The following is a 27491-nucleotide window of genomic DNA, read 5'->3' as shown; positions in this document are numbered from 1 at the left end:
GAAGTACATTAATGTATGCTTGTTCTGTCATATAAAACTAATTCTTTGGTTTTCTTCTCTCTGCAGTCCGACCTCACTATGGACAAAATATGTGCTTTAGAAAACAGCAAGAACTCTGACCTGGAGAAGAAGGAAGGAAGGATAGATGATTTATTACGGGTAAGGAGTTTGTCTCATTGTGAAAAAAAACTGTGCTGATGAAAAAACGGTTCAAAACTATCTGAAATAGTGCTTGGACTGAGGTATTTTATTCATGTTGTTTAGGCAGTAGCTCTTCATTTTAATAAAATGAATTGCTGTTGGTTAGTATTGGACAATTCTTTAGTTGAGCTTTGACGTCCCTTCTTTAAAGATTTGGTTTTAGAATAAGTATGCTGCATACTAAAGGGCATAGGCTGTTTTTGTGGGCCCGATGTTGAAATGGCATATGATGTCACTGGAAAAACACTGGTCTCATACAGAATATTAATTGGGATATTGAAAAGTTCTTTAATTGTGGTCAATTGGCTTTACCAAGAAAGAGTCACAGAACAAGAAGTCAGCTGATCCAGGGCGTCCATGCCGATCTGCGGTTTTGTAGTGGTGGCAGTCGACCAAGTATGTTGAATGAGAAATGATGCCTGTTCTAAATAATAATTAGTTTTGTAAATCACATGGTTACACCAGACTGTGTGTCCTCGTGCTGAGTCCCTGACCAACAGACAAAGAGATGAACAAGAATCAAGACAACGGGGACGTATCAAGAGGTGCAGAACAGCAGGTTTTCAGTTTGCTTATGAAAGATTTTTCGAAGGGTGCCGCTCTCAGATCATAAGGAAGGGAGTTCCACATTTTGGAGCCCAAAAAGGAGAAGGAGCATGCCCCCAGCCTGGCTTTCATTGACCTAGGCAACCTGACTAGTTTTGCTGCAGAGGATCTGAGATCGCAACAAGGGATGTATGGCTGAATCATGAAATGCAGGTATTTGGGGCCTTGCTGGTGACGAATACGGCGGCAGAAGGACATGGCTTTAAACTTAATTTTTTGGGTTACTGGAAGCCAGTGCGACTGGTTGCGAACTTCCCATGTGAGTATCTTCTGGGGAGATTGAGCACTAGCCTAGTCACGGCATTTTAAACTCTCAGAAATGAGTCGAGACTGTCCTTAGTGGCTCCGAGATACAGGGCATTGCAATAGTCCATTTGGGAAGTAATAAGAGCATGCACAATGGTTTTACGATACTTTGTTGGAATTAAGTCTAAGATTTTTCTAAGGGCCTTAAGGGTACCGAATCACTTGCCCACAGTGTTTCTGATCTGATCCTCGAAGGAGAGTTTGGAATCAAACTAAACTCCCAGATTTTGTACTTTCTGTTTGGGTTCCGGGGGCTGACCAAGTGAGATGGGCCACCAAGCAGAGGTCCAGATCAAGGGGCTTTTCTCATAGTCTCCAGTAAACCTCTGTGCCATCAGCCAAAGATAACCTTTCTACCATCAAGTGGAGATGCTGTAGAGAACCTCTGGAGAGTCCTTGAAAACATGGGACCTTAAAAATGACATTATCAGATTCATGTATGCATTCTATCTTCTCACCTAAACTGCTTTTATTCACAGAGGAGTACATAGTTGATTGTTCTTCCAAGGGCATTGTCAATCCAGTTCTAGCCTCGTTTTGAAGCTAGTTGGTAACTTGGTAATCAGTCTCAATGCAAAAAGGTTTATTGCACAAAGATCCCACCTGTTCTCCCGCAATTTCAACAGACGGAAATGTTGTGTTCGAGGCATGTGAGCTGTAGATCACATGCTTTTTATACTCCTGCCATCAAGTGTTGGGTCTGGATTTTTGCAAGTTGTTTTTGTTCGAAGAAGTCGTTTCCAGTCACAAGTCATGTTGACTCCTCCTTCCGGTGATAGTGCTCATGGGCTTCAACTCCATTGTTAGATTTTTTTTTTCCGCCATCGGGTTCGGACATGTATTGCTGTGCTCCTGTTCGACACCGTCCTTCCGTTCTCTGCAGTGCACGATCCACTACCATCAACGTTCTTGTTTCTCGAACGCGTTCTCCTATCTCTACATATCGTATAGATTCCTAAATCGAAAACTTTGTGGAATGCCATTGGGCTTAACCACGTCGGGCAAGCTCGCAGTAGATGGAACGGACTCCATTTAAATTCTGTCCTGGGTGTCTCACTAATTACCCCCGCGCCGACTTGCACAAAGTGTGCAACTTGTGTTTGTCACCAGAACCCAACGAAGAGAACTGTGAAGCCTGCCGATCATTTCGATCTAAAGAGACACTCTGTGACTGTTGGGCTCGACGAAATGTATCAACAACGCAGTGGCTCTGCTCCGAATCTTTTTGGAGAAGACTCAGACCAGGAAATCTTCGAAGCACAGGGAGCCGAGGAGGAAGAACTACACATCTCAGTGTCTGAGGAAGACTCTGACATCAAAGGGGACGTCACGCAGGGTCCGCATACCGCGAGTAAAGCTATTCCCCAGCCTCAAATTCCGTCCATAAACCAGGCTCCAGGCACTCCTCTGCCTTCGGGCCAAAAGTCAGCACTGAGAAGTTTTGAATGCCCTGCCCTCTGGCCCAGCACCAATTCATATGTCAAAGCTTTCCAGCTCGGGACCAAGTCAACCACTTTCAGGCAGCGAACCAAAATCCTCGGCACCAAAATCAAAACCAACATCTTCGGATCTGAAATCCTCGGCTCCTAAATAATCGGCACCGAAAACCTCTGCACCCAAAATTCTGGCACCTAAAGACAAGACAGCTCCTCCTCCATCCAAAGAGCCTCAGTTGGATGTCCCGCCTTCTAACACGGACCCAAAGCAAAAATAACTTGTCATTAACTCTAAGACTGGCCATCTTTATGCAAAACTACCAGCAAAACGCAAGCCAGAACTCAAGGATTTTTACCATATTCCTCTTAAAAGAAAGAATATGGGTACTAATACTTCTCGACCTCCCCTTTCACAAATCCAGATCCAAATTTGCTTATTACACCCACAAATTCACCACAACCACTATCGCCTGATCACCAGGAGGATGGGGCTGGAGATGCACGAGAGGACAATAATCCTGACCCATGGATCAATTATAATACAGATCCTTTCACTGACAGACCCAGATTTATACCCTACAAAACCTTCTCCACTAGACGATAATGTAGAGTTTATAGAACTAGTCAACAGAGCTGCTCAATATCATGGGGTACAACTCCACAAAGATGTTCTTGAAGAATACTTTTTATTCGAAACCTTAAGTTCTTCTCATAAAACACATACACTGCCTATGCTTAGGGGTATGCTTAAACATGCAGATAACATATTTAAAGACCCAATGCGAGCAAGGATTCACACCAAGAGTAGACAAAGTATAAGGCCGCACCTACAGACCCAATTTACATTAGGGGTCAACTTCCATTAGACTCCTTAGTGGTTTCAAATGCTCGAAAGCGGGCAAATTCACAAACAGGAGATGCCCCTCCTTCTGATAAGAACTCAGAGTTAATAGATGGATCGGGCAAAAGGGCTGCAGCACAGGCATCCAACAATTGGCGTATAGCTAACACCCAGGCACTGTTAACTAGATATGACAGAGCTCATTATGATCAAATGTAGCAATTGCTCCAATTCTTGCCAGATGAGCACAAAGCTAAGGCACATGATTTAATCCAAGAAGGGAAACTCATTTCCAGCACTTCATCAGGTGTGCGCTATAGATGCAACTGATACTGCTGCATGCGCTATTAATACCTGCGTTCTGCTAAAAAGACTTGCCTGGCTCAGAGTTTCAGGGTTTAAACCCAAGGTTCAAGCCTCTGTCTTACACCTAGCCTTTGACAAGGAACACCTATTTGGAACGGAGGTAGATTCTTCTTTAGAAAAAATGAAGAAAGATACAGATGTTGCAAAAAGAAAAAGGTACCCCCTAATTACTTTTAGGTACAAGAGGGGGAAACAGCAAACATTATTGGAGAAATCTCTTAACTGACCTATATTTCTTTATAATCTGGCCTCTTAAAGCTCATTAACAGCAACCAACCCAATATCAGTGACATATAACATTAATTCGAAAATATATTTTTTTATTGTTAATTTTTTCATATAAAAAATGTTATACTTTTTTTTATAATGAAGGTACTGCCATTCATTATCGATCAGAGACATTTTTCATAGTTATCTACACATACAAGTAACATTTGAACAGATAAACAAGCAGTTACCAAGATGCCACCAAAACCTCCAACATATTGGTATACAAACTACTGCATTGTTTTGTGCATATAATATCAGCACTTGAACAGTGGATGGATACAGTAGATTAAATTAACATTGCTTCTAAATATGCCAATGTCTTCATCTGTAACTGTGTTGAAGGCAAGTTGATTAACATTTCAGCTCTAAAATCAAAAACAATAAATAAATGCACAGATAAGCCCTCACTCAACCATCAACACTTCACTGTCACCTATCATACTATCTCATTCGTGCTCATACACAGATGAGATACAATCTCAGCGGAGATCCTAAGCAGCTTGACAGACAGATTATATCATTCTTTGTGATACATGTATCACCCATCAGATTCCTCTGGTGTATATGTCTGAGGACTCCCCACAGGAATAATTATTGTCTATGCGCGTTTCGATGGGACATCATTTAGACAGATGGATATCGGGCAAGTCTAAATAAAAAGACAAATAAGGAAGGTACACGTGGTTGGCGTAGAGATACTGACGAGTGGACCTCTAACTCGGATGAGTGGAGTGATTCCAACGATTCGGATACAGAGCAAATTACCTTCCGTCAACCTAGGAGAGGCAGAGGGAGGGGTAGAGGGTTACCGTATCCATTAAACCAACAAGCACCCTGGTGGGCCCCACAACCATGGGCTTTTCCACCGCCTCTTTACAATCCATGTCCACCTTATGGGGGCCCATCTTACCAACCTTTTTTGGGCCAGGACAGAGGACGAAGGAGAGGCAACAGAGGACAGACTTTAGAGACTCCACGGGTCAATTGGGATCCAGCATTAGAACAGAGGATCACGAGGTGCATGACAGCTTCCACGAGCGAGCCAACAACTTGATTGTTAACCTGAGTAGTAAAACTCTCACACAAATGGAGGAATGTGTTTTGTCAAAGGGTCTAGGTTTTGTATCCACTAAACTTGGAGATGATTTCATGACACACAAGGAGTTGGCGGAATTCTTCCGCAAATACGTCTGTTTCTTTTTTAGTAATATTGAAAAAGAGTCACCTACCCAGAGTTCAAATACAGGTCTTAGAAATAAATCTATGTTTGTACCAACATCACAACAAGGCAGTCCTCAAAGATTGAGTCTAATCTTAGTCAGATAAAGAGTGTTTTGTAATCTATCAAATGCAGAGAGACATTGTGTCTCCACCTTGGGCAATGATCCACTTATCACTATTAAACCAGCAGATAAGGGGGAGCCATAGTAATCTTGGATACTGCGGTGTATCGAGAGGAATGTCTTAGACAACTTAATAATGAGACTTTTTATCCACGTATTGCTCAGGATCCAACTAGACGTTTGCAAAAACGGATTAAGTCACTGGTGGAAGAGGGGAGAGAGGCAGGTTGGATAACTAAGAATGAGGCTGAATTTTTGATACAGAAACATCCAAAAATATCAGCCTTCTATATCCTTCCTAAAATACATAAACCTCAACGACCCCCGCCTGGTAGACCAATCGTGTCTGGAATTGGTTCTATTTTGGAACCTTTGTCCAAATTTGTGGACTATTTCCTTCGACCGATTGTGGCCCAGATGCCATCCTATTTACAGGATACGAAACATGTGCTTTCCTGTTTAGAAACTATTAGTTTTGATCCCAATTGTCAACTGATGGCTATGTACGATGTGGAGTCATTATATTCAAATATACCTCAAGATGATACGCTTGAGACGATATGTGATCTTCTGAACAGTAATCTACGAGATGACCAGACTCCCAATGATTTTGTAATGCGTTGTGCTACCTTAGCACTTAAAGAATTTTTTTTTAGTTTTGAAGGAGATTCGTTTTGGCAAACCACCGGTAATTCTATGGGGAGTACCTGTGCACCTAGCATGGCAAATCTTTACATGCATGGGTTTGAGACAAAACATATTTACCCAATGGAAAATCTGTTCTATAGCAAACTCAAATTGTGGAAGCGTTATATAGATGATATCCTGGTCATCTGGCAAGGTGACCAGGAGTCTCTAGTGACCTTTTCGGATTGGTTTAACACACGTGATGGTAATCTCAGGTTCACTGGTGAATGTAACATCTCCTCCATTGTATTTTGAATTTAAGACTATACCCTAAAGGTGGGAGGATTCACACTGAACTATACCAAAAACCAATGGCAAGGAATTCCTTGTTGAGTTATCACAGTTTTCACCCTCGGGCCCTTTTGACTAATTTACCAGTAGGTCAATTCCTTAGATTGAGGAGAAATTGTACTGAGTTAGCCAATTATCACAAACATGCCATTAAGTTGAGTGAATAACTGGCTGTAAAACATTACCCAGCACAATTAATCAAAAGAGCCTCCAATGATAGGGAGGCTCTTTTAGAAACTTACACAAAAATAAAAATGGAAAGAATGGTTTGTGTTACAACTTTCAGCAATTTCACTATAAATGTTATAAGGGCTATCAACAAAAACTGGCATATACTCAACACTGGAAATTTGATATTAGATCGCCCTCTCTTTGCATTGAAACGCAGCAGTAACTTACAAGATCTGATGGTGCACACGACCTGTCAGAGTAGACAATTGACTTTGTGGGGTTCGGAGCCTGTGATTGGCCATTTCCATGTGGATCTTGTCCAGTATGTCCCTTCACGCGACATTTGACAGAAGTCGATATTTTACCAGGCACACCTTGAAAATTGAACAAGCATACTAACTGCAACACAAGTGGAGTGATCTATATTATCACTTGTCCCTGTTACTAATCTATATTGGTATGACTTCCCGCAAGGTCCGTCACAGGATTACTGAACACCGAAGTACTTTCCGGTGCAAAAAATCCAACACGCGTATGACTAAACATTATCTAGAGAAAGGTCACACAGAGAATGACTTACAATGGGTCATCATTGATAAACGTCAATTGGAAGTGAACCTGCACACCTTTGTGCTTTACGTTATAAATCAGAGAACTTGATTATAATGTTCATTTGAAATTTGTACAATTAAACTGTATATGTTATCCAGAAAACTCTGAGTTCATTCAGCTGTCCGTCATGTAGGTGTGGAACATTCCACCCCTCTCCTTTTCATCATTGATAAACCCCATTATGACATCAGTAGGGGACCCCTAGATAGTGTCCTCTTTCGTCGCGAACAGCGTTGGGTGTTTTGCACGAAGAGTCATATGACGGGTCTAAATGAAGACATCCCTTGGTGTTCTCTGTAGCTAATCCTTCTGCCCCTTCCTGCTTGGTGTAATGTACTCATACATGTGGTACCATCTAGTACATATATTTTGCCTTGTCATTGATCCAATTATACAATATGAACTAAATGATTGGTGAGTACCTCATTTATTAGGTGGACAGATTTGGTACAAATGAATGGATGTTAATCTATACCAATGGTAGTTTTGTGCTCATACTAGATAACTATCTTCATACTGCATACCTCTGATGTTTTAAATTGTGGGTTATATTGGAGAGTTTGGAACTCAAGTGATTCCTGGTCTTTTGAATTTTTACAACTCACTTCAGCCCCCCTCCCCCCCTACCCCCCCTCTCCTTCTTTTTCTACTCACTTCAGTCCCCTTTTGTCTTTTGAGAGACACATTAGGGGTGTTGTGAGGCAATTATGGCTCAATTTAATATACTCAATATATTGAACGACATCTTTATATGATGTGGGCGGTATTAGTATGGCGCCACCAAACATATATACGAGGAGCGATCCTTTTGTATAGTTGCATGACACTTTCCGTCTTTCTTTCATTTCCATAAAGGGCCCTCTCGTTTTTGAGTAGTTTTATTGGGATATTGGAACTACACTTCCCATGGTTCTCCTGACCCAGAGGTGAGTGGCGACACTTCCGGGTCAGATACATTCACGGAGGCTGCCTCGGAGATAAAAACATACGGGAGTATGCTGTCTCTCCCCTTTTGGTTGTTGCCGTCTAAGGAAGGACACAGAGTACCTTGAGGTAACGGAGAGGAGACCTGTCCGATTTGTGATTGAGACCGAATTACGAATGGAGGCTTCATTTTGATTTTTGAGCCTTGACGATTACCTCTTGACATGGGTGAGATTAAGCGCTTAGCGATTGTAGCGCTTGGGGCTATTATGTATACAACCTAGATGCGATTGGGCGTTTAGCGAGTGTGGCGCTTTTCGGGCCATTATGTATACGTATCGTAGATGTACACGATCCATTGCACTGGTTTTATGGATTATAGTAACACGTAAAAATAGCCATAGGTTTATGGCATATGTTCTTGAGCAGATGATATTGAATAGACAAGACCACCAACTTATAAATATATAGCATTTTTGTTATGAGTATTTGGAAGTGGAATTCTTGACGATCCTTTTATATTTTAATGTTTTGTGCACATTTAAGACAGTCTGAGTTTTGTTTATTCTTTTCTTCTTTTTGTTTTACCCTCATAAATCTGTGATCTGAGGCAAGACTCCCTTAAAGATGGAGGTAAATTTAAATTACCGCCTAGGTGAGTTATTTAGTGTTCATTTAGACATGTTTTTCTTGTTCGCGTTTTAAAATCACGTGTGTGACTTAGTATCACATGTGTGATGTTAAGGGAGTCAATATTGGTTGAAGCTAATAACGAACTTGACATTTGTTTGTTTTTACAGACATTGGACCGGACTGCAGCTGGTGCCTTTGTCATAACGACCATAACAATTAAGTATGGTTTTTATTCTCCACTAATCTTTAGCAGAGTGACAATGTTAGAGGCCCTGATGAATGCCGCGAATTTTTTGTCATTTGGCAGAAACATGTTGACAGTTGACGATTAGGACATTATTTCAGCCCTGTACATCACTTTCTTTTTAATCCTAGCCCATGGGGACATTTATTAAACTTGTTTTTGTCACCCAGGAGCTAGTTTTAATACACCTTTTTGCTCTATATTTGCACTCTGCCCCCCACTCCCATTGCCTAAATTGGTAACCTTATAAACACCTCACGCTCCTCTCCATCTTTGAGAGTTGTAGCCCACACTGTATACCTTGCGGTTGCAGTGTGCAAGAGGGGACCCAATGATGAAGCATGTCACCCTTGGGTGAGTGAGGGTTCTCGTCTTTAAAAGATAAGACTCCCCGTTCTCTCTTCAATCTTTCTTCGGTTTTAAGATATACTTTGGTTGCGTTCTGAATCAGCATCGCATTACTTTGTGTGAGAAACATCATTTAGACCACCTTCATCAGGACCAAAAGTAATGTCAGCTAGATTTCTAATAAAGTGGACGAGGGTTATCTGTGGAATAATAACACGTACAATCATTTTAGACACTTAAATTAGGAAAGGTTGCAGTTAATAACAATTTTTTAAAAACTTAATTAACTTGATATCAAAGAAACCAACAACCCATGTAAAAAGGTGGAGTTGCTCACATCATAACTTCCAAAGTGGTCCTATCTATATAAACACAGGTACCAGCCACTAATAGGAATGCTTCCTCGTGCCATGCAACCTAATGAGATAGGGCCAAGATGTGATCAAGAATCAAGTGTAATAAGAAAAAAGAAAGGAATATAGCGAAACACCCTTCACTAAGTGTGAATGTAAGAGCTTGTTTTATTGTAAAGGAGATAGAGATTATAGGCACAGGTTCTCAAAAGGGAGCTACCTGCCCCTATCTCTTAGCAAAAGACAATGTCTGTAACCGTTCTTATTACCAAATGACCGGTTATGGCCACCAGGTCTTTGAGGACCCAGTGTTAATGCTTAGCCTCAAGTTATGTGCCGATTCATTCTAGGAAAAAGAGATAATAACAAAGATATTGTGTATAGCTCAATGCGATCATAGGGTGACCATACTGCTGAATTATGTTTATGGATTATGGGGTCTTACCCAGCTTGCGATAAACAAAATGTCATGGACTGCATTAATTGTCCAAGGTGATAACGTGTTTTCTTTCTTAGTATCCTGAGATCAGTTAAACACCTAAGATACACAAGGAAAATGAAAACATTTACATGCATGTTACAAAAGATGCCACAGATGCAATAGGATATATCGCATTTATAAGGCTAACTGTAAAATCAGCTTTACTAGCAAATATGGGGCCCAGCTAGCGTTATCATTGAGTCTCATACCGATATGATGTGGCATAGTTCCTGGAACTAAATGCCACAGCTATAAAGCTGTAGTGTTGGAAAATACATCTACTTTTTTGTTCAAAAGTTACATGCTCTGTGATAGACTACCACTGAATGCAGAACAGAAATAAAGCTATATTCGGTGATGGACCTAGATGTGCAGTTCAGACTTGCTGGAATAAAAGCACAAATAAATGTAAAAAATAAATGCGTCTGAAAGACTGCCGATACACGCAAACAATATCTCATGTGGCTAAAGCTAAGCTGGACTTAACAAATGATATCAGCCATGCCCCAATGTGAGTGCCCCTGGCTTACCTGCAATTCGAATATACAGCGTCTAAGTAAACGAATACGCACCGGCCCACGCTGCCGGCGTTTTCCCGTAAGCCTCTCTCCCCTCGCGTTTTGTTTCCTTATTTAAGGAGCACATGCGAGGCGCCATCCATAATCTCGCGGTAATGAGATGACATAGCAAATAGAGGTGTGTATACAGATGGTTCCTCAACCAGCATCGCCATATTGGAATGATCAGAGTAAGATCTATTGTGATGGCTAGCTCAGATGTAAGTGCCACATAAAGGGGTAGGGAATACTGATTTCACATACAAAGTAGGCCATAAGGACTATGGCTGAGTCTAAAGCTATACCGATATCCTTGTGATATAAGCATACCCAAAAACGTATATTGATCCATTACCGATAATACCTGTAATTGCATGTGTATTGCATTTGGATCAGATTCGATTTAATTCCGAAAGTGAAATTTCATCACCAACTGCATGAGAGAAGATTGCCAAACTAGTCTGATCAGCGCTAGAAATGCAGGCTTGACAACGTGAAAGACCTCTCATACAAATAAGATGTGGACTCAACTGTCTAAAAGTAGGAGCTGTCAAGGCTCGGCCGAGCCCATGTTAGCACTTGGTTTACCAAAGGGACCTCCCACATGCAAACCAGTCAAATATATAATACCCTATGGTATAGGGTCAATGCCTATTAAGCTATTTTACAATAGGTAATATGCAGATATTTCAAAAGGTATGCTATGTCCCATTGTAAACAATGCCATGCAGCATAAAGTCCGTTCCTCCTAAAGTCTTATGTACAAAAAAAGTAAGATAGTATATAACTCTTGTCCATCTGAATCACCTACCAATAGTGGCAAAAGGACCTAGGTTTATGCAGATGGAGGGGGCAGATCTATCATACTAGAAAAATAAGTCTTCAAGTTATTATCCAGACAATCTCCTCGTTCAGTCCTTTACGGACTGTATCGAGGGTAAAGATCCAGTAAGTTTCTCTTTCTTCTCTGGTGTTCTCTATGTCATAGCCAGGTTTGTGTCTGACACGCTCTAAAATGAGCCATTTCAGCTCATTCTCTCTATGGTTGCAGTCTAGGCAGTGTCTAACCAATGGTGCCTGTATCTTATGTGTTTTTATGGCTGACTTGTGTTCTGAGAAACGTGTGCGGAATTCCCTACCTGTGTCTCCTATATATCCTAGGCCACAAGGGCACAGAATAAGGTTGACTACAGTACTACATCTGCAGTTTGTGAAGTTTCTCAATTTTCCTGATCTATTTCCATAAGACCATAGTTGCATGGTAATGGCCGAATCACAAGCATGGCAATGCCCACACCTGTGATTGCTAAGGACTGGAGGTAGACTATGTATTGTCTTTTGTCTATTGACATCCTTGATTTAAGGTCTGCTATGTACAAGCTTGTCCCTAAGATTAGTGTTCCTTCTGTATGCCACAATTGCTTTCTGGAGTTGACTCCTCTTCGTTGACATTGAGAATCCTCCAATTTTTATCCAAGATCTGTTTGATCTTATAATTCAGATTAGAATGGTTAACTACACATACCAATGTACCAAATGGCTGTTTTCTTTGCCAGAAATGAGGGCATCCCTCTTGTAATACTTGGCAAGTTTCAGAGATTGTCGCACAAGGTGTTTCGGATACCCCCGAAGGCGGAGCCGTTTCTGAAGTTTTTCTACTTGCTTCATAAATTCTCTGATATTGGTACAATTGCGCCTAATCCTGAGAAATTCTCTGAAGGGGATAGTCCTTTTGACATGGAAAGGTGGAAGCTACTGTGCCCTAAAATGTTGTTATTGGCTGTAGGTTTTCTGTACAGACTTACTTCAATTTGTCCTTTCTTGCCCACGATCCATATATCTAAAAACTCAACCTTCTCAGATGAGTATTTAGCTGTGAACTTTAGATTCCTGTCACTTAGGTTGAGCCATTCAATGAAGTTCAATAGATCTGACTCATCACCAGACCATACGAAGAAAATATAATCTATAAATCTGTGCCAGCTGGGGCATGGCTTGGCCAGCAATGGAACTGGACGCGTAGCTGTAGAGCTCCGCCATCGGTTCACAGCTTTGGCCGAAATATTGTGCTGCTACTGGACATCAGGGGGCCGCGGCCAGACGGGACTGCTCCTTCGACTGTGTAGCACCCCCGCCCCAAAGCCTCACCGTGCGCGCCTCGCTCCGCCTCCTGGGCTCTGCCGGCTGTTGCGGATTCGAACGGCCCTGCATGCTGCCCATAATCGCCGCTGACCCCGCATTGGCACAAACAGTATCCAGCGGAGGGGGCTGGTGGTTCAGCTCATCGCCTGGAGAGCAATAGCACGAGTGGAGGAGGCACCCGCAGTGAACCTGCGAGCGAATCCGGAGACCGTCCAAGCCTGCTCGACCTACCCGCAAGCAGTTGGTGTACTGCGGGCGCTGCGATCGGCTCCTAAATACCACGAGCCCATTTGAAGATCTACGCAGTAAGGACCTGGGGAACCTGTGATTAGCGGCGGGCCCGATCCCCTGCCGTGAGGTGGGGAGCGGTGCTGTGACCGGGCTGCAGCGGTGATTCTCCCGGTCTGCAGCCTTTTCTGGACTTCATATTTGTGAACCGGACACGGTGGTCTACGCGAGGCCGGGGATTGACTCTTACCCCTCGGCCTCATCGGAAGTTGAGCTCCGCCTTATTTTGCCCGCTGCCTGCAGCTCATATCAGCCTGAGGACAGCCCAGCTGATGCTGAAGAGTAAAACCCGTTGAAGTGCCCCCCTCCACATAGGGCAGCTGGGCGTGGGATGGTGGCACCTGATGAGGGACTGCGGATTGGGTTGGTGGTGAGTCCTGTCCACTGAGCCTAGCTGGAGGGTGAGAGACTGGAGGTGGGTGGCAGCTGCGGCCCACTGCTGGAGCTCCTGGGGTGCCAATGGGTCCCTGTGGTGCGGCGAGGTACATTTGTGTCCGGTAGCTGGCCTGCCCTCCTGCTGTTGACTGAGGTATGGCGCTGGACCTGGTGACTCATCTGGAACTGGTGACTGGCTCCCCCCCCCCCCTTACTTGGGAGACCGGACCACCCGCCCAAGTTGTCCTGCCCGACACAAGACTGTGATGTGGCATTTCTGTGCATAAAAGGGCTGGTTGCACGTGGCCCATCGATACTGGTGACTGCGGCCTGGGGCACTACAGGACTCACTACTGCCCGAACACTACTTACGCGCCGAAGGCTGGCTCTGCTGGGACAACCCTTCGGATGCAGTCTGTAGGACTTAGCGGGCGCTGGGTGACACTACGCAGTTATTTGAGGCCTGCCACATTGGCTGCATCCTCGCTCGAACGCCACCGATGGTGAGTGGGTAATCCAAGGCTTCTTTCAGAGGCTACTGACGATCATTAGCCGCCACTCCATGTCGCGTGGGTGCCGGACGAAGGTTGGCACTGGGGGTGTGACGGCTCCTCACCCGCAGACTCGGGCGCAGGTGGACAAGATGGCGGGAGAGGAAACACAGGACCCAATGGTGTACAAGCTCGATGCGGTGCTGGCAATGAATCAAATTCACACCTCCTTAGAAGGCAAGATAGACAAGGTGGCACTAGATCTCACGTTACTACATGTGGACCATCGCAAACTTGCAGACCGCGCAGCCGCCACTGGAGATGTTGCAGAGGTTTCGCCACGTGTAGCCACGGCTGAGAAGCACAACCGTGACTTATTGAATCGGGTGGAATTCTTGGAAGACACAGCAGAGGATGCCAAAGGTAGGGCCCGCTGCAACAACGTACGCATCATAGGTTTGCCGGAGGGAGTGGAGGGGAGAACTGCAGTGATGTATGCAGAAGAATGGATCCTGTCGTTGGTTCCGGCGGAGGCCCTGTCTCCACAGTTTGTTGTTAAGAGCTCACAGGGTGCCTGCCAAACCTCCGCCTCCAGGCTCGAACCTGAGGCCGTTTCTGATACGTTTATTGAACTACCGAGATCGCAATACCATTCTCCAACAGACTCAGAAGCTGCAGGACCTTCAAGTAGATAACCATAAAGTCATGATCTTTTCTGACTACTCGTTCCAAGTTCAGAAGCAGAGACACTCATTTCTAGCGGTGAAAAGGCGCCTACGACAATGTGATCTTAAATACTCTTTGTTGTTTCCGGCGAAGTTGAGTCGTTGCGAATGGTAAGACCCACTTCTTCACCACCCCGGTCAGTGCTGCAGAATGGTTAGAATCCTATACTTCAACACCACTAGGACGGAGAGAAACGCTTTTGGAGGCTGCACCGCAGCAGCGCAGGGGCAGGAGAAGGAAATCGCAATCGTCAGCATCTCAAGCCTCTGACCCCACGCCGGAGTTGATGTTGAGTGGTCAACTGGAGGCGGTACAGGCAGTGGCGAGCATCAGTGGCTCGACGGGACTCTGATTCGGACTCTGATCGGCAAGGCCCACTAAGTGATGAGGACAATCTCCCTGGCTCCCAGGACACCTGTGCGCTACCACATGTTACTCCGCAGATTTCTGATAATGTTGCTTGAACATTTGCCTGTACTGTGTTCTACCCTCCCTCCATTTGCAGACTGCTCGATGTGTGCCCTCACCGGACATGCAAGTATCCAGAAATGTCTCTAAGTACTCTTAAGGTATTGTGTCGATTGTATGACGTTGGGATGGTGCGGGCCTGGGTTTCTAGTCAAAGCCATGTTTCTTCCTCCTCTTGTTTTTAATTCTTTAATGTATGGGAATATCATATATAGTAAATAGGCAGCCACATTTGACGGTCCCCTCCACTTCTTTATTTAATTTATAGATTGCTGTGCACAATAGTCTCCCCCGGACGTTAGTTGTGTGCCATTGCATTAGAAGTTTGGGCGATTGCCTGTTGCAGATTCGCTCTTATGGAATTTTTGATTGTGTTGTTTAATTATTTTTTTTTTATGCCATCTTTCATCAACAAGGGTATGAGTGTTGGAGAATGGATCTACACAGAGGTGTGCGCTCCACTATGAACATGGTAAACCTGCTGCTTCCCCCTCCTGTCCTCTGACCCGGCTGGACCATTTGTACTCCTGATACCATATTGATTATGGCTCCCATTAGGATAGGCACATGGAATGTGCGAGGTATACATAGCCCAGCGCGCCGCTATCTCATATACTCCTATCTTAAACGTCATCACATACAAATAGCACTCCTTCAGGAAACACATTTGGCTAAAACAGAAATCGAGCGCCTCCACAGGCGCTGGAGAGGGCAATTACATGCAACAGGATATTCTTCATACGCATGGGGGGGGTCCTAGTGTGGGTGAGACCAGGGACCCCATTTCAGGTTGTAGACACGATAGTAGATGGGGAGGGCAGGTATGTTTTAGTAAAGGGGACATTAGATGGTAAGCCGATTGTATTGGCATCACTTTATTCACCCAACATTGAGCAAGCTGCCTTTCTAGATCAGATGTCGCAAAAACTGTCAGTGTGGCATGACATTCCCATGGTCTTGGGGATTACAATTGTGTCCTAAATGTCTCTTTAGACCGGTCCTTTCCTCTCTTACCAGGCACCGCCACATACACGGCAGCAAAAGCGTTGGCAAATTGGGCCACGCAGTGGCACTTCACGGATGCGTGGCGGCACAGGAACCCACTAGACAGGGTGTATTCCTATTACTCTGGGGCCCACCGATTGCATGTATGGTTAGACCGCTTCATGGTGTCGAATGGACTCTTGCCATGCGTCTCAGACTCGTTATACATGGGACGCACACACTCTGATCATAACCCACACGTCTTGGAGCTCCAATGGGAGGTAGAATTGCCGCCGATTCCGATATGGCGTCTCCAACCGGACGTTCTCCTAGATGGGCCATTTCGCGACACACTGGCCACCGCTTTAGCACAATATTTCGAAGATAATGAGGGAACGGCCACTTCAGCATTGGTGGAATGGGACGCCCTTAAGGTAGTGACCAGGGGGCACTGCTTGGGGATGCAAGTGGGCATGCGTAGGCAACTAGAAAAAGACCTCACTAGTTTGGAACGAAGACTAGCCACTAGTGAACAGACTGCCATAAATGGCGCTCAGGAACAGCTGGATCAATACAGAGAGGAACACACACGGCTGCTAGAACGGTTGCGTTGCCTCAATTACGCGGCACACTCGGCAAGAACACATCACATGGGCGACAAAGCGGGCAGACTGTTCACATGGCTTATCCGCCAGAGCAAGTCGTCGACACCGATAGCGTTGGTTAAACCAGCCACCGGGGATATCGCGTATACTCAGCGGAGCATACACAGTGCGTTTGTAACGCACTACCGAGACCTGTATAGCTCGCGTGTGCAGGTTACATCTTCATAGCTGCAGGAATATCTGGGAGATATAACTCTGCCAAAGCTCACCCGCACTCAAAGTGATGAATTAAATGTTTCCATTAACCCAGAGGAAATCAGCGATAGCATTTTCTCATTGTCTAATGGGAAATCGCCACGTCGGATGGTCTACCGGCCAAATTGTACAAGGCATATTTTCATATATCTTGGTACCGCAATTATTAAAGGTGTACAAGACTGCAGTGGATGACTCTGCCCTCTCTACTACACAGAATGAAGCCCTGCTGGTTTCCCTCCTCAAGCCTGATAAGAACCCGGAGCAGTTGTGTTCTTATCGGCCGCTTGCGCTCCTTAATGCGGACTACAAGATATTTACATCATTATTGGCCAGGCGCCTTTCGCCATTAGTGAAAACATAGGTGCACCCTGACCAGAATGGCTTTGTCCCCGCGCGATGCACTTCACTCAATATACGGAGGCTCTTTAGGGTTCAACAATGTGCAGCGCACCGTTGTCCCCGATCAGGCTGCCTGGTATTAGATCTGGAAAAAGCCTTTGACTCTTTGGAATGGCCCTGCCTGGCAGCTGTGCTAGAAAAGTATGAATTGGGGGACCATTATTTGAACATGGTTCCTCTACTGTATCAGCGACCCACGGTCTAGGTCCGCACCGGCAATCTGGTCTCCGATTGCATTAGGGTTCAGCGCGGGACGCGCCAGGGCTGCCCGCTGTCTCCGTTGTTCTCTCTTGCTATGGAGCCCTTGGCGATGCTGCTCAGGAGTGATGGTGAGAACTGGGGCATACAGTTGGGAGATGGGTTGCATGCCATTTCCCTGTATGCGAACGACTTGTGATATCTCCGAGATATCACAGCGATCCCGGAATCCATTGCAGATATACTTCAGGCATTCAAAGAGAAATCAGGTCTTCGGGTCAATTGGGCCAAGTCAGGGATATATTCGTTTAATGCTGGCGTAGTAGAGGAGAATATCATCCTGAACGGGTCGCTTCTCACGTGGTATCCCACCACTTTCAGATACCTTGAAATTTTTATATATGGCTCACCTGTCGATTTATTTAAAGGAAATCTGCTGCAGGCCATCTCAGCCATACGAGCCCAGGTGCAATTCTGGAAAACGCTCCCACTGAATGGACCGAGTCGCTTAGCCCTATTTTAAAATGATTGTACTCCCCCAATTTCTCTATTATTTCTCAAATCTCCCTCTTTATGTATAGCCTAAGATCTTTTGAGACCTAGAACGATTGTTTCAAGATCTCATATGGAATAAGGCCAGTCCGCGAGTTGCTTTATGGAAGATTTACGCTCCTATCGGTCAAGGCGGATTAGCCGTCCCTAATATGGAGTTGTATTATTTGGCTGCCCAACTACAGTGGGTGACGAAATGGTTTGTGACGGCAGATCTTGGGAGGACACCGCAACGGTGCAGCAGCCCTGGACACACTCTCAAATATACCATTTGTTCCACCCTATTGCTAAATCCCTGCGACCAGCACGATTCTATTTGGGTCTGGCCCATAAATGTTACAAACTGTGTTTATATCTTACTCGGACGACGATACCTTACGCCCCGATCTTGCCATTACTGGGGATGCCAAGAGGAATGTTTGGCGCATCAGAGGCAGTATTGACAACCTGGCATGCGGCAGACTTGCACACTCTGGGTGATTTGTATAGGGACGGTGCACTGTTAACATTTGAGGCGCTGTCCGAAGAGTCTGGGTTGCCAGCGGGCCAATTCCTTTTACATACCTCTTTTGAAGGCTCTGTCAACGGTTTGGGGTGATCTGACAACTGAACCACAGACACATCTAGTGTTGCAATATCTACATGTTATGGGGGCGGGATCGCCCGTAGTACACTGGCTAGTGGAGGCGTTGCTCACACACACAATGAAACTGATGCAGCGCCTCCGAGTACTATGGGAGACAGACAGGGGCCGACCTTGGACAGAGAAGGAGTGGGATGCCATATTGGCAGGAGCCAGGAATATACCGAGAAATTCCAGATTTAGGCTTATACAAACATATATCATAAAAAGGGCATACCTCTCACCAGACATGATAAACAGGTATGTTCGAGACATATGAGCTGCAGATCACACACTATGCATAGATCGCCATCTGGTGTTGGGCCTGGATGTTTGCACTTGTTTTGTCTTGGAAAAGTCTTTTTAAGTCACGAGATAGGGGACTCCTCCTTTGGATGATAGTGCGCTTGGGCATCCGCTCCATCTTCAGATTCTTTTTTCCGCCACCTGGCTCGGATGTGTTTATCGCGCTCCAGTTCGGTGCTGTTACCGATCCATCTTTCAGCACTCTAGATGTGGCAGACACCGCCTCCAGAGCCATCAACACAAGTGTCCTTCTGCGTAGGCATGCATGGCTACGCATTTCAGGTTTTAAACCTGAGGTTCAGACTTACATTCTTAACCAACCATTTGACCAGGAACATATATTTGGGCCAGCCGTGGATTCATCTCTCAAAGATTAAAAAAGACACAAGCTCCCAGACGTTCCTTTTGTCGCTCCTCTTACAAGGGCAACTCCAGAGGCTACACCTCTGACAAAAACTCCCACCCAGACCACATTCACCAGAGGTTATCAAAGAGGAGGCTACAGAGGCAATAACAAGAAAGGTAGAGGCAAGACCAATAACACCCGCTCTGCCTCCACCCCTACCACTTCCCTCCGCTCCCCCCAGACCATTCCACTCCGGTCGGGGGAAGATTGCTACATTCCCTACCTGTCTGGAACAACATCACCACAGACAGGTGGGTGAGACAAATCATTCAATCGGGTTACTGTCTTGAACTCACTTCTACCCCCCCCCGAACATACCACCCAGATAGCGGCCAATGTCACGAACATTTATCGCTGCTAAAGCAGCAGGTAATTTCCCTCCTACACAAACATGCAATAGAACCAGTCCCCCTGCAACAGCAAAACACAGGAGTTTACTCCCTGTACTTCCTCATTCTGAAGAAAAATGGCTCTCTAAGGCCAATCCTAGACCTCAGACCCTTAAACCTGTACATACACTCAGACCATTTTCACATGGTCACGCTTCAACAGGTCCTTCCCCCTTCTCTCACAAGGCGATTTCCTTGCCACTCTAGATCTCAAGGACGCCTACTTTCATACTCCCATTCACAACTCTCACAGGAAATATCTCGTAGTGGACGGTCAGCACTACCAATTCAAGGTCCTCCCATTCGGAGTCACCGCAGCACCCAGAGTATTCACCAAGTGTCTGGCGGTAGTTGCGGCTCACCTAAGAAGACAGCACATCTACGTCTTCCCATACTTAGACGATTGGCACATAAAAGCCAACTCATACCATCAGTGTGTACATCACATTCACGCCACAATCCAACTACTCCACGAATTAGGGTTTACAGTAAACCACACAAAGTCTCACCTACAACCGTCCCACATACAACAGTACCTCGGTGCCACAATAAACACCTCAAAAGCACTTGCATTTCCCAGCAAAACCAGGATGGAAAGCATACAAAGCCTCATATCCAAATTTCAGCCGCAACACTCTCTTCCAACTCGAGTGTTCATGCAGTTGATAGTGATGATGGCCTCTTGCATATTCATAGTACCTCACGCAAGACTCCAGATGCGCCCCCTGCAGGAATGTCTGGCACATCAGTGGAACCATGCTCAAGGTCAGGTAACAGATCTGTTGTTGGTGGACGGTTGCGCGCATCGCTCTCTGCAGTGGTGGAACACCAAAAACCTTTCCAAAGGGCGACCATTCCTCGAGCCGGTTCCACAGATTGTGCTAACAGCGGACTCATCGCTCTCCGGCTGGGGAGCTCATCTATTACATCACACCATGCAGGGCAGGTGGACGCCTCAACAAAAGTTACTCCACATCAATCACCTGGAGTTACTAGCCATCTTCCTAGCGCTCAAGGCATTCCAGAAACAAAATATCAGGCAAGGCTGTCCTAGTCGGCACCGACATGACAGCCATATACTACATACAGAAACAAGGCGGGACACACTCCCTACAGCTCTCTCAACTAGCGCAAAGCATATGGAGATGGGCTATTCCTCAGAACATTTTTCTCCTAGCCCAACATGTCCCGGGAGTCAAGAACAACATAGCCGATCTGTTAAGTCGTCAGACCCAACAGATTCACGAGTGGGATCTTCATCCGCAAGTTCTTCAACCATTTTTTCACATGTGGGGACAACCAGAGATAGATCTCTTCGCCACACACGAACGCAAAATGTCCAAGCTTCGCCGCCAGGTATCCACACCCATTGTCCAAAGGAAATGCGATATGGATGAATTGGTCAGGCAGATTTGCGTACGCTTTTCCGCCTCTCCCACTCATTCCACTGGTGGTGCGCAAACTACAGCAACCATGGCACACCACATTACTGGAACTATCCGTAGTCCCGCACCAAAAACTACACCTCTCCCCACACCTCTTAACCCAGAGCCGTGGAGAGATCAGGCACCCAGACCCAGCACATCTCAACCCACCGATCTGGCTCCTGAGGTCTTGGAGTTCGGTGACCTTAACCTTCCCCCCGACAGTATGAACATTATCAAAGAAGCTAGACATCTCACCACTAGAGCCTGCTATACAGCCAAGTGGAAACGATTTGTGATATATTGTCACAATAACACCATCCATCCTCTAGATGTGTCTATTCAACACATCATAGGTTACCTACTGCATCTCCAAATGCATCTCCAAAGGTGCGACTTAGCATACACATCTATTAGGTTACACCTCGCTGCCATAGCAGCCTACTTACAAAATAGACAACACTTGTCGCTTTTCAGGGTACCTGCCATGAAAGCATTTATGGAAGGCCTCAAAACAATAATTCCTCTCAGGGTACCACCCTCACCTGTGTGGAATTTCTCACAAGACTAATGGGCCCTCCTTTTGAACCTCTGCACAGCTACAATTTCTAACATGGAAAGTTGCTTTCCTAGTGGCCATTACTTCCCTTAGAAGAGTCAGTGAGCTACAGGCACTATTAAAGAACGTTTTTTACAACTTCATCAAAACAAAGTGGTTCTCAGAAACAATCCTCCCTTCCACCTCAACCAGTCTGTGGAGTTGCCAGTATTCTTCTCGCAACCACAAACAGTCGCAGAAAGAGCTCTTCACACTCTAGATGTAATAAGAGCACTGCTTTATTACATTGAAAGAACAAAACCTTTTCACAAGAAAAAACAACTTCTCATTTCCTTCTCACCACCACATAAAGGCAACCCCATATCAAAATCTGGGATAGCAAGGTGGATTGTCAAATGCATACAGATTTGCTATCACAAAGCAAAACGTACATTATCAGTTCCCCCTAAAGCCCACTCTACCCGAAAGATAGGGGCTTCAATGGCATTTTTAGGAAACAATCCCTTAGATGACATCTGCAAAGCAGCTACATGGTCTACACCGCACACATTCACAAAGCACTATTGTGTAGATCTGCAAACGAAACAACAAGCTAGTGTGGGCCAGGCTGTACTCAAAACATTATTTCAAACTACTGCAACAGATACTGATGGTCGCCGCTAGTAGGGGGTGCTGCTATACAATCTATGCATAGTGTGTGATCTGCAGCTCATATGCCTCGAACAGAAAATGCTACTTACCAGAATGCATCTGTTCTTGGCATGGCTTGGCATGTAGAGCTGCAGATCCACACACGCCCACCGGCTACTTTTATCTGTTCCAGTACTATCTTATTTAGATACAGCATACATGGGCATCTTATCTGTTTCTCACAAAACTCCATCATTTCCCTGCTGGCAAAAAACAATCTGAAGATGGAGCCGATGCCCATGCGCACTATCATCCAAAGGAGGAGTCACCTATTTTGTGACTTCCAAATACTTTTCCAAGACAAAAACAAGTGCAAACATCTGGGCCCAACACCAGATGGCGATCTATGCATTATGTGTGTAGCTGAATCGCTACATGCCAAGAACAGATGCATACTGGTAAGTAGCATTTTCCTTTAACACTGTCGCTTCTGCATGCGCACGCTGTAAACAACTAGGCGCAGATCTGCTTCACATGCTGTGGGCTTGCACATCTCTTCAGCATTACTGGCGGGAAGTAGTCACAACTTTGAACTCCTGTACAGACATGCAGCTGCCGATGTCATGGGAAACCTGCCTCCTAGGGCTCTATGCCAGATCTATTAAAAAAAAAGTCGCCACAAGATTTTATGATTTAGGTTTAATTACTGCAAAGCGCCTCATAACCAAGAATTGGAAAAACACGAATCCTCCAGTAACATCCAACTGGCAGTGCTAATTTCTGACGTGGGCATAAGCGGAAAGTACGGTGCTGCATAGGAAAGAGACATCGGGGCTCCGTAAATTCCCTATTGCTCAAGATTGGGACGCACTCCTCACTACATTGCGTGCCATTATCGCCATCACTGCAGATGGCACACTGGTCACTGATCAGTGAATGCACCATAAGACTGTTCCTCATATCCCTGGCTCAGAACATGGGGAGATATGCACTACCTAGCTGCCTCGTTAGACACTGGGGTCCTCTCTCCTAGTTGGTAATTACACCTAGCTGCACGCTCTGTTCCATTGCACTGTGTGAAATAGGTCCAACAATATCTCCACATACCCAGCCAAGAGAAAATGATTTCATTAGTATTTCGCTGATGGCAAACTTTCTCACCCCCCCCTTTTTTTAAGTTCCTCTCCCTTTCTTTATTTATTCATTTTTAATATAAGTATTAGTTTGGTTTGTATAGTTTTAGATAATAAGCTTTATTGGACATTTTCAGTGCTTTCATTTCATAAAATGCCACTGGACGGAAATGTTATTCTTTTTATGTAGTAATGTGATGATCGGCTCTGAAAAGCAGCAAATGTACTTTTGTGTTATAGGTGCATAGGAATATTTCAGTATGTATTTAGTCCAATGAGTTGGGAGTTATGTTTAGGAATGATCACAAATTCCAAATCATGCTGCGGAAGCAATGTGAGTGATGGCACACTGAAATTCCAGTGTGCATATCTAGTTAAAATGTAAGTCATGTCCTTAGCGAATGCAATGTCATCACCAACAATAATCTAGAAATTCAGTGAGTATTCCGTTGTTTTTTGTATTGTATGCATGATATATATATACTTGGAAATTCTGTGAATGTACATGACAACCCTGTTTAAAACAAAAGAACGCAGAAAATACCAATAAAGAAATAAAAAAAATAAAAAAATGAATCTGTGCCAGCTATCTATGTTCTCGTCGTATGGGGCTATTCGTTGAAAATTTGTCTGTGTTCATATTCGCCAATTAAGATGTTTGCTACACTAGGGGCACAAGATGGCCCTATGCTGGTCCCCTCAACTTGTTGGTATGAATTGTCCTTAAATTCAAAATAGTTATGATGGACAATAGCTAAACATTCCAGGATGAACCTATCCGGTCTCTCCCCATGAACTCTGGCCAAAAGAGCTGCCACAGACTCAATGGCCAGGTCCTGGGGAATGTTGGTGTACCTAAACTGTCTAGGGTAACCAGCAGCTGTGTTTTTTGATCAAAGGGTTTATGCTCTATTGTAGCTATCATATTTAATGTATGATACATATTGCGTGGTCAGGGGGCAAAGAAAAGCATCCACACATTTGGAAAGTGGTTCCGTGTACGAGTTTATAGATGAAACAATAGGTTATAAGGGTGGGTCAACTATATTTTTATGCGTTTTTGGGACTCCATATAGGGCCGGCGTAACTGCATTCTTATTGTTGAGAAAATCAAATTCTTTTTGACAGATGTAGCCATCACTGAATGCTTTTGATTTTAAGATGGGTTATGACTGTTCTATTTTTTGTTAGTGTTCTGGTACTTGCAGAATGGCATCTATTTTGCTAGAGTACTGATCTGTATCCATCACCACTATACCGCCTGTTTTGTCGCAAGGCTTAATGGTGATGTCGGTGTTATCTGGCAGTTTCATCAAGGCTATAGTGAGATTAGGGGTCACTTTGGGAACATACTTGGTGACTTTTCAAAAATGGCGACCTCGGGACTGACAATTTCCAAAGATGAAGTAAATTTTGAAGGTGGTTTGCATCCCGAGTAGTTGATCTTTTTCTGACAGTGTGTTTTGTAGTATGAACTTCTTCAATCTAATCTTCCGAAAGAAGGAAAAAATATCTGTTATGTTATTTGCATTTGTTACGCGCACGGCTACTCAAGAGTGTCTCGGCGCGGAAGCCAACTGAAAAGCAGTGAAACTGAAAGAGGCGGAGCTTAACTAAAGAGCAGAGTCTTTAATTGCTTCTTAAACAGCCTAAGATTTTGGATGTTCTGTAATTCAAAAGGTAGAGCATTCCAGGCTTCTGCGGCCTTAAAGGATAGAGAGCTGCCCCCCATTCGAATAAGGCGAAAGCGGGGAACCACTACTAAAAGCTGCGCATCTGAGCGCAGTTGTCTCCTGGGCTCGTAGAAGCTAAAGCGTCTCCTAAGATAGGGTGGCCTCGATCCATGCAACGCTCCATGAGCGAGAATAAGGGCTTTAAACGGGACCGGACGGGCCACAGGGAGCCAATTCAGGTCTCGAAGGTGTTGTTTCATACCAGATCTTCTAGCAGCAGCATTTTGTATTGTTTGTAGTTTTTTTAGCTGATATCCGTTCAAGCCAATGTACAATGCATTGACAGTGTCCAATGCGTGACAAGATGAGGGCTCGTGTCACCATCTCCTTGGCTGGTCTGGGAAGCAGAGTAAGGAACTTTCTGAGCGATTTCCGTATGCTGAAGCACACACCAGCAAATCTCTTAATCTGTGGGGAGAACCGAAGGTCCTCGCTGAACCAGACCCCCAAATTCTTAGCTGGATTGCCGATAGACTTTGGCAAGGGGTACTCTGTAGGCCAGAGCGCCTCCCTAAAATAAGGGGGGAAAAGAGCCATACAGAAGTATCTCCGACTTGTCCTCGTTGCACTTAAGCTGCGAAAGTGCAAGCCATTTGAGAATGGCAGAGAGACAGTTTTTAGCTTGGCCTGGGGACAAGTCATTTTTCTTCCAGGTGAAAAGAAGCTGAGTGTCATCAGCATACGCTATGATCTTAGCTCCCAATTCCTCTGCTAAGTAGATCTGATAGAGACATCTAGCCGCAGATTCCTTAACTGGGATCCGGAAAAAGTTCCGCAGCAGCACCTCTGCGTGATGTCACCGGAGTTATATATGCCCCTCCCGGCGTGCTGAGGTTAGTTTTCTTCTTTTCCGCGTCCCAACGCGGTTCCTGGAAAACCAGCGGTTCCTTGGCCTGTTTTGTTTCGGCCTTCTCGACGCCTTTGGAGTCACGGAACAGTGTGCGATGCTTTCAGGCTTTAAGGCCTGTGAGACCTGTGCCTGCCAGATGTCTGTCACGGACCCGCACGCAGTCTGTATATGGTGCCTGGGAGTGCACCACAACTCCAAAGAGTGCGACGCCTGTCAACACATGAAACCAAAATCCTTGAGGGAGCTTCGTATGAAATGGCTGTCGGGCCCTGCACCTTCGCGTCGACGTTTTACCTCTCAGGATCGGGCTCGTTGCCGAGGTAGTTCCCGCGGACGTTGTTCTGAGGCGGGTAAGCACAAGTGTAAGTTGCGGAGATCTTCCGCCCATACGTGTGACGCTGGGGCCCGTTCATCTCGCCTCTTGCCAGACACGGGCGTCCAGCAGTCGTCTCCAACGTACCCTCCCTTTCCGGGAGTTGGAGCGACGAGGACCCCAATGGAGGCTTCTTCAAAGGCCCTCCAAACTTTCCTTGGGTCACCCCCTCTCCCTGGTGCGCCTTCTAGTCCCAAAGAGGTGGAAGGCACTCCTGTCCGATTCTCGCCGGCAGATTAGTCCTCGGCGCCGGCTGTGTGCGTCTACTCAGGTTCCTGAGTCGAGTCGACACGACGCCTACTGGACACAGCCCAGAGGGCCATCCCAGTCGGCCATCCAGCCCACCCGCCCGGTCACTGCATAGCCCAATGCGGCTTCCTGCGTGATGTCGGAGGCGGCGTCGGGCTCGACGCCCTGTCGGCGTCTTTACTCTCCGCCTATTGCGGTGGGATCGCCGTCGGTCGGCGCCCCGGCCGAGTCCCCTCTGGAGGTAGTCGATGTCAGTTCGACTCCCACACCAGTACCGATGTAGACGCCTCCACCTTTGTATGAGGATAATCTTCTGGACTCCTTGGACGTTGACGCAACTCCCACGCGAGAGGTTGATGTCCCATTGTACTCCACGGGTCCGAGGTCATCTCTGTGCCCCTTGGTGCAGGTACCTAGTGTTGCGTGGCCTTCAGACCTATCTCGGGCTCCTCCACTTATACTGTCTAGTGGTCTGGTTAGTCTCCAGCCCTCTCCTACTGACGGTTCGATGTCGCCTCCCAGAATGGCGACTGAAGCTAGTGCTGCCTACGCACGAGCTATTCACATGGCGGCAGCTATTATTCGCTTTCAACCCCCGTGGTGTCCTTGCCTTCTGATCCTTTACTAGATCTTCTCCACCCGGAGCCCATTGAGGTGGAGC

The 27491-nt window shown here is 45.5% G+C and overlaps 1 protein-coding gene across 7 annotated transcripts in view; it reads left to right on the top strand.

The window, feature by feature from the left end:
- TLK2 (tousled like kinase 2) overlaps positions 1–27491 on the top strand; it is a 2417851-nt gene that overhangs the window by 1187471 nt on the left and 1202889 nt on the right. For all 7 annotated transcript variants that reach the window (XR_014968435.1, XM_085624076.1, XM_085624079.1 and 4 more), the window contains one exon: positions 67–159. Coding sequence is in view for 6 of the 7 variants with exons in the window: in XM_085624076.1 (XP_085480202.1) it covers positions 67–159 (93 nt within the window). In the remaining variant the exon portion in view is untranslated. The remainder of the gene's footprint in view (positions 1–66; positions 160–27491) is intronic.

The sequence above is a fragment of the Triturus cristatus genome, chromosome 1_1, assembly GCF_964204655.1.
Source record: "Triturus cristatus chromosome 1_1, aTriCri1.1, whole genome shotgun sequence".
Classification (NCBI taxonomy): domain Eukaryota; kingdom Metazoa; phylum Chordata; class Amphibia; order Caudata; family Salamandridae; genus Triturus; species Triturus cristatus.
The sequence above is the reverse complement of the archived record's forward strand: the minus strand, read 5'-3'. Positions and strand labels throughout refer to the sequence as shown.